This window comes from Ziziphus jujuba, chromosome 1 (assembly GCF_031755915.1).
Source record: "Ziziphus jujuba cultivar Dongzao chromosome 1, ASM3175591v1".
Taxonomy (NCBI): Eukaryota; Viridiplantae; Streptophyta; class Magnoliopsida; order Rosales; family Rhamnaceae; genus Ziziphus; species Ziziphus jujuba.
The window spans coordinates 41,135,300-41,144,092 of record NC_083379.1 but is presented as its reverse complement, the minus strand read 5'-3'; the positions used below and the strand labels follow the sequence as shown (position 1 = coordinate 41,144,092).

Below are 8,793 nucleotides of genomic sequence, written 5' to 3'. Positions count from 1 at the left end.
GAATAATAAAGTTGAGATGTATAAGGATGACAAAGTTGTTGGTTTTGGAACTTTATGTGGCAATTTATATAGACTTGATTTATTTAGTAATGGTCTTAATTCTTCTATTAATTCTGTTGTTGACCCTGTTATTGCTTCTAAACGTCCAAAAGTTAATGATAATTCCTCAATGTTGTGGCATAAGCGTTTGGGACATATTTCTAGGCACAAGATGGAAAGGTTAGTGAAGGATGGAATACTTCCTAATCTTGATTTCTCTGATCTGTTGACTTGTGTTGAATGTGTGAAATGGAAGTTAACTGCCAAGGTAAGAAAGGTTAAGTTAGCTAGGTGTGGAGATGTTTTGGAGTTAATCCACACTGACATATGTGGACCTTTTACACCAACTACTTTGGGTGGTTATAGATATTTTATTACCTTCATTGATGATTACTCTCGTTATGGACATGTTGAGCTTATTCGTAAGAAGTCAAATTCTTTAGTTGCCTTTAAAGAGTTTAAGGTAAAGATGGAGCTTCAAAAGAATAAGAAAATAAAAGCTGTAAGGTCTGATAGAGGTGGTGAGTTTTATGGTAAATATGATGAGACTGGAAGGAGCCCAGGGCCTTTTGCTATTTATTTGAGTGAGTGTGGCATTGATGCGCAATATACGATGCCTGGTATACCTCAACAAAATGGCATAGCTGAGAGAAGGAATAGGACTTTGTTGGATATGGTGCTGTCTATGTTGGCAAATTCTAGGTTGCCAGATTATTTGTGGGGAGAGGCTTTAAAAACAGCGGCTTATATTTTGAATCAAGTTCCAAGTAAGTCCGTTCCTAAGACACCTTTTGAGTTGTGGTTAGGAAGAAAGCCTAATTTGCACCATTTTCGAATATAGGGTTGCAAAGCTGAAGTAAGGATTTATAATCCCCAAATTAAGAAGTTGGATCCTAAAACCATTAGTGGATATTTTGTTGGCTATTGTATAGGATCTAGGGGTTCAAGATTCTTTTGTCCTTCTCACACCACCAGGATCGTGGAATCAGACAAGGCCATTTATTTTGAAGATGATTTTGGATTTGATGATATTAATGGAACAAGGATGCCTCAATTTTGAGAAGAAAGTGTTTTCATTCTCAGTATAGTTGTTCCTGATAGAGATATTGTTGATCAAGTAGTTGATGAACTGGTAGTTGGTCAGAATGAACTCATTGTTGAAGAGCAGGATATTCCAACTATTGCAGATGCTGATGTACCTTTAAGGAGGTCACAAAGGACTAGGAGATCAGCTATTCCTGATGACTATGAGGTTTACTTGCAGGAGCATGAGTTTAACATAAGTGATGATTCAGATCCAGCCACTTATGAGGAGGCCATAAGCAGTTCAAACTTAAATTTTTGGTTGGATGCAATGGAAGATGAAATGAAATCCATGGCATCAAATGGAGTTTGGGATTTGGTTGAGTTACCAGAGGGTAGCAAGCCTATTGGGTGCAAATGGGTCTTTAAGACTAAAAAGGACTTCAATGGTCAAGTGGAGAGGTATAAGGCTAGACTTGTAGCTAAAGGGTTTAGCCAGAAAGAAGGAATTGATTATACAGAGACTTTCTCTCCTGTATCCACAAAGGATTTTTTTAGAATCATTATGGCAATTGTGGCGCATTATGACCTGGAGTTGCATCAGATGGATGTCAAGACTGCTTTTTCTGAATGGTGATTTATATGAGGATGTATATATGGTTCAACCAGTTGGTTTCCAACAAACAGGGAATGGTAATTTGGTTTGTAAGTTTAAGAAATCTATTTATGGTCTTAAGCAAGCTTCAAGACAATGGTATCTTAAGTTTGATGAGGTTGTCATCCAAAATGGCTTTAAGGAGAATGTTGTTAATAGATGCATATATAAAAAGGTCAGTAGGAGCAGTTTTATATTTCTGGTGTTGTATGTTGATGACATACTTTTGGCTACTCATGACACTGACCTTTTAGCTGAGACAAAGCAGATGTTGTGCAACCATTTTGATATGAAAGATCTTGGAGAGGCTTCTTTTGTTTTGGGCATCAAGATTGTTCGAGATAGAACTAATTATGTGTTGCAATTGTCTCAAAGAGCCTATATTGATAGAATCCTTAAGAGATTTGATATGCATAATTGTTCTCCTGGAAGTGCACCGGTCACAAAGGGTGAAAGATTTTCTAAGGATCAATGTCCCAAGAATGATAAAGAAAGGATGGCGATGAGAAATGTTCGTTATTCTTCAGCAGTAGGTAGTTTGATGTATGCTCAAGTATGTACACGGTCTGATATAGCTTTTGCTGTGGGTGTGCTTGGTAGATTTATGAGTAATCCCGATCCTATTCATTACCAAGCAGTTAAAAAGGTCTTTAGGTATCTTCAGGGTACTTAAGATCATATGTTGACATATCGTCGCACCAACTCTCTTGAAGTAGTGGGTTATAGTGATGCAGACTATAAAGGTTGTGTGGATGATAAGAAATCTACCACTGGTTATATATTTATCATGGTAGGAGGTGCTGTGTCTTGGCGGAGTGCCAAGCAGTCAGTGACAGCATCCTCGACTATGGAGGCAGAGTATGTGGCGTGTTATGAGGCTACTCGTCATGCAGTTTGGCTTCGAAATTTTATTCGTGATTTGGGAGTGGTTGACTCCATTGAGAGGCCTATTATGATGTATTGTGACAATACTGCAGCAGTATCTTTATCCAATAATTTAAAAAGTAGCCCTGGTGCGAGGTACATTGATGTTAAGTATTTTGTGGTTAAGGAGAAAGTTGAAGAAGGCCTTATTACTGTTGTTCATACGCCTACTTACAGCATGGTGGTAGATCCACTGACCAAGGCCTTATCCGTAGGTATATTTGAAGAGCATGTGTCCCGTATGGGATTGTTAGACAGCTGAGACTGTTGTGGGTCAGTGGGAGTTTGTTATAATTTCTGTAGTAATATCCATGTTGAGTATTATTTATTTATTTGAGTATTTTGATACATTGATGTATGTGGATCATTATTTATTTATGAGATGATTTATTACACATATTATTGTTCCTTATATTTACAGGCCTATTGAGACTATTAGTCTATGTATATGTGTATGTTGATCCACAGGTGCCATGGTGAATCCCTACTACCTAGTTTGGGTATATTTTTGTATCCTGTCGACACTCAATGTGCTTGAATGAAATGGTTTTGTGTGTTGGGGGATTGCACATGGTCAGGTAAATCTCTACTACCTAGACTGAGTTTATGGCATGCAAAGTACTCAGTTGAAATGGTATAATGTTTTGGGAGATTTACTGAGAGAATCTCTACTGCCTAGTCTAGTATATTGTTGTGCCCTGTCGGTATACTATATATTTGGATGAAATGGTATTATGGTTTGGGAGATTCTATAGTAAGTGAGTTTGGATTTTATATGATGATGATTATGCAGTCCAAGTGGGAGAATGTTGAATAAATTAATATTTGTGGACTTGGCATAATCAATTACTCACTTACAGGGCCTATTTATGCTATTAATGGGACTGACTTATTTTATTATTTTGTAGTAGGGCCCTTGGTCACACACTTTCTATAAGACTCCAGTTGGCCCATTAGACAGGAGGACCAACTTTCTTTAAAAGTCCAATGACTTACCCATAATTTTCCTAGTATTATTAGATTATTAAATTATTAGTATTTTGTGTGTGTTAAAATTAATGGGTAAGTGTGACTTGCAGAGACTATAAAAGATCTAGGGCAAGCAAATAAACATATGCCATACGATATTTTGATATTAGGGTTTTCAGAGATCTGAGAGTGGTTTAAGAGTAGTGTATCCATAGGCACTACTTTATATTGTTTTCTATTTTTTCGCAGGATTAAAGATTTAACTTATTAATGGCTGCGTTTGGAGGTTAATAATTTATGATTAATAGAATTTATTATGTATATTTAGATCCATAAAATTTCTAACATTTTTGATCATGAAGAATTTGTTATACATATCTATCATCTAGTACACCTTCATTGAATCTGAATATGTATAGAATCATAATCACATAAGAATGCTTTCATTTCGTGCCATCACATATCATTTCATTTTTCTTTTTCTTTTTTTTTTCTTTTTTTTGAATTAGTCTAAATGAAGTGCCTGCCAAATTTTCTTACATAGGTACAGTGGCGATGAGCAAGCTCTCGAGATAATGCTCTACACCATTTTCTTTCTGGATGGAATTGAAGAGGCTAGTGGTTCTAATTTGAAAGCTCTGATTTCACTGCTTGATCATGGTATGATGATTGATGATCATGGACATAAGGTTACTTTAAGTAACAATATTTTCATGCTTGCTTCAAATGCAAGAAACAAACGCTTCATTGATTTTCTTCATGAGGTCCAACAGCATTTTACTTAAGCTGAAGAGGTAAATTCAGTAGACTGCACTGTAGCTTTTTTAAAATGCATTTTAAGTAGCTAGCATTGCTTCATTTTTCTTTTCCAAATTCCAAATTGATTAGCTTCAACATTTTGGTTGACATTTAGATATAAGGTACATAGAAATTGATTAACTTCACTTTTCTAATGTTTTTGTTTTCTACAATTAATAAAGGCTAGTTCCTCCATGGTAACGACTATTTCTATTCATTCGGCAGGAAAACAAAATTTTCAGGTCAGAACTGCTGAATCGCGTGGATGAAATAGTATTATTTAACCCTTCTATTCATGATGATCAACTTAAATCTTTTTTAAGGCTTTCAATGCCAACTGCTGGGGGATTGGAGGTTGTTACTTTCAAAGAATCATTTAGGCACTTGTTTATGCCTAATAATAATAAGGTGATTATCAATAATAGTGTAAAATGAGTGTGTGGTTTATCCTTCCCTTGACTTTCCTATTAAAAGTGTATATATATATATATGATTGCTTTTTGTAGGGATTGTCACAAACACGAAATCATTCTTGGCTAGCAAAGAAACATCTTTTCAAGTGGCTGGTTAGAGATAGAATTAGCAAGAGAGAAAAAGAAGAAGAAGAAGAAGAAGAAGAAGAATGGATTAAACTCCAAACAGTTTGTACAACAGCAAAAACAAGCGAAACTAGAATGGGCTTACTTTCTATTTAAGGAGAGCTACTTGAGTTTTGGATTAGTCTGAAAAGTGTAAAGCATATGTTTAAGAGTGCTTTTTTTTTTTTTTTTTTGTAAGACCAATTCAGTACCACAGTATAAGTTTGTGAACTACTTAATTTTTTAATCTCTGAAATTTAAGAAATAATACATAAAATATATTTTTTTAATTAGTTTCAAATAATTCAAATATCTCTTTGAGGATGTAAAAGCCAGGGAGAGTTGGTTTTCCATTCTGCGATTGTTTGGCAAAGTTGATGGTTGGCTTTTTCAGTGAGATGAGCAGCGTCAAAGGAAACATATTCACCAGCATTTTCACATAGATAATACTCTTTCACACCCCTTTTTACCTCCACAGCTTGAAATACTTCTGTATGGTCCATTGCCATAGCATGCTGTTTTTCCCTCCTTGAAACCTTGGCAATGAAACATATATATAGTGCATCAAAGTACAAGCATAAAATTAACACAGTACCATAACCATATTAAGAAGGGTGATTAATTCATTGGTCCAAAAGGGAGCAATATGGGAGGAAGTGACTAGTTGAAGAATCTACATGAAGACTCCTAATTATGCAATCGTGGGACAGTTTGACTAGAATCATGAAATATTATTTTGAGCTAAAAAGTTATCAACTTTCCCTATAACTTGGGCTATTAGCTAATGAAGCCCGGTACTAAATCCAAATACGGGCTTTAGTTTTTGAGTTGGACCGGAAAGCCCATCTATCGGAGTGCAATAGCCGTTGGTGATGTGCTTCTACTCCAATAACATAAATAAGAAGCTTGGAAAGATCTTGGTTACCTTTGATAATGAAGCTTATGTTATTGTATTTTAATTTTGTCAGTTGTCTTTTTTCGGGAAAAAAAAAAATCATTCTATTAATTTAGCGGAAAGCTTCTGGCATCTTTAGAATATATTAAAATCTCATGGAAAATAAATGACAATAAAAAAAACACTACCAATCACATCTTAAATACTTAATTTGATTTTTATTTAGAACACGAGTGGTTCCTCCAATATTGAGTATTAGTAATTAGACTGTAAAATTTGAACTAATGGACCGCTCATAATGAGTTTGACCAATATTGTTAAGATAGTCCAAGCATTGGAGTGTTCAAAGAATTTCTTTTTCCCCTTCATTTTAATCTTCTGTGGTAGATGAGATTTATAAAAACATATTAAATAGTAATTATAAATTGCGGTTTATATGATACAAAAATAAATAATGTTAATATTTAGATGGCACAATATTCAATTTAATTCAAAAATTATTTTTTGATGATATTATGCAAAAATGTTGTTAATAGTTATTAATTTTATTCGATGATGACAATCACTATTCTAGCACACCATTTGTTAAAATTTAGAATTTCACTCAAAAAGTTAATCTAATAGAAAAGTAGTTCCGACCTTTTATAGGACTTTTATAGTCTCCAAATCTAACCCATATGGAATTTTATCCACACACTGTAATATATACTTCACCAGATGATGTAACTGGCTCAAAACAACCTGCCTCAGGATTACAGAAAATTTGGCTTGGTCTAACAAGCATAAAACATATATATAATAGACTCTAATAGTAATAATATATAGTGTATATATATATATACTTTTTTTAATAAGATTCGAATAGGGCTTTGAGGTTGTGAGAGCCAGAGAGAGTGGGTTTTCCATTCCATGATTGATTGACAAATTGCTGGTTGGCCCTTTCAGTGGGATGAGAAGAGTCAAAGAAGACATATTCACTTACATTCTTACATAGATAGTACTCTTTCACACCCTTTTTTCCTCCGCAGCTTCTAATACCTCTGTATAGTCCACTGCCACAACATGCTGCTTTTCCTTCTTTGAAACCTTAGGCAAACAGACATAAATATTATGCATCAAAATATAAGCTTAAAATTAATATGTGTTCAAAATAATTAATATTGGATTAAAAAACTGGCTAATAATTGATAGTTTAATACCATATTTAGAAGGGTGATTTATTCGTTGGTCCAAAAAGGAATAAAATGGTAAAAGTGAATATTTGAATCCCTTTAACTCGCTTTGTAGCTTTTGAAGAAGCTTGGGAAGTTCTTTCTTGTGAAGCTTCACATAGGGTGTAATTTGTTCAAAGCATCGTCCCCCTCCAAGCAATGCTTCTGCAGATGGAAAACAGCTTATTGGCAACAAATTTACAAACCCGAATTTCCTACCTCCGTTCTCGTATATTTCCTAATTAACACACAAGATCATCAAATTAAAACCATTTAATCATGCATTAAATGTAGTAAATATAAGGCATGATATATATATATATATATTATATTTCATAATTAATAAACCAAGTTATTAAATTAAAACCATTTAATTATGCATCAAATATAGCACAGAGGTCATATATATTTAGAGGCTATAAATAGTACCTACTTTGACTACTGTGGTTATGTTGCCTATCACCAACCCCACAAACTGTTCTGGCGAGTAGGAATGAGGAACGGTGGAGTTGATCTCAAAAGGGAGTGTGTAGCCATTGCCTCCAACACTAAACAAGTAAACAGCTCTGGATAGCAAGGATTCAGCCCCTGCATCCCCAAGCTGCTTCCTCAATTGCCTGCTAACATTTTTGAAATAACCAAGTTGAGTTTGAAGGTCTATCACCTGGAAATTAAAATGGTTCATAATATTAATGTTATCCATCATATATATATATATATATGGACAATGAGGAAATAAAAAAAGAAGAAGCCCAAAAACCAATATATAAAGCCTATACCAATCCTTGGCGAGTTTCAAGCAGAGCACCAGCTCCTGCTGATGCGAAGTTCACCCCATATGTCAATTGATGATCGATTCCAGGCTGTAGATATGGTGGAATTAGTGGCAACTTCGCACGCTCAGCTGTATATCAAAAGATCAAATTGTCAATTTCTCTGATAATTTTGATGCCATCTAAAAAATCAATAAAATTCTATATATGTATACGTATAAAGATGTGTAAAAAATAATAACAATAATAATAATAATAAAATAAATAAACAAAAATAAGAATAATAATAATAAAAAAATAAATAAACAAACCAATAAAATCTGAAGGCCATCCGAAAATCTGCCAGTAGGGTAGTGAAAGAAGGTTTCGCCATAAGGCTTGTAATTAGATCTGAAAGTGGTGTTGATGTAGTTATTATTTCCAGCATAAAATAGTGAATCTCCAAAGATGAACAAAGCCACATGGTTCTTCAATAGGCCAGAGCAAGTGTCTGTGATGAGAAAACTTGTAAAGAAAACAATTAGGAGACAAATATTGTGGAAGCTTAACTTTGCCATGAGCGACAAACTCTTTATCAATTTCTAGTAATAATGCACATCATCATCTTAGTCATGTTTCTTTGATAATTTATAAAGAAAATAATTTGTTTTTATCTCTCTCATTTAGACCTTTCAAAATTGATGATCTGCAGTCGCCGTGTATCCAAGCACTTACTTTCAAATGAATTTTGGTCAGAGTATTGACTATAGAGACTAGTCAGCATGTTATGCCAAAATCAACTTGTATACGTTCTTATTGTTAATTGGCATATCAAATTAGTTGATATATCCTCTCACTGGCTAATCATCAAACTGAGTGTGTGTACATAAATATGTGAGTATATTAGTTTTCTAAACATATACATAATTTTGTGTATAGGTTCACCGCA

At 34.2% G+C, this 8,793-nt stretch overlaps 1 protein-coding gene across 1 annotated transcript; it reads right to left on the bottom strand.

Moving 5' to 3' along the window:
• Positions 1-6,728: 6,728 nt before the first annotated feature.
• On the bottom strand, positions 6,729-8,003 carry LOC132800340 (GDSL esterase/lipase 3-like; the record flags this gene model as incomplete). The annotated part of the gene is made up of 4 exons (XM_060813794.1): positions 6,729-6,967; positions 7,081-7,330; positions 7,526-7,756; positions 7,872-8,003. Coding segments are annotated over 4 exons (852 nt in total), but the record flags the coding sequence as incomplete, so codon positions are not given.
• Between the last annotated feature and the right edge of the window lie 790 nt (positions 8,004-8,793).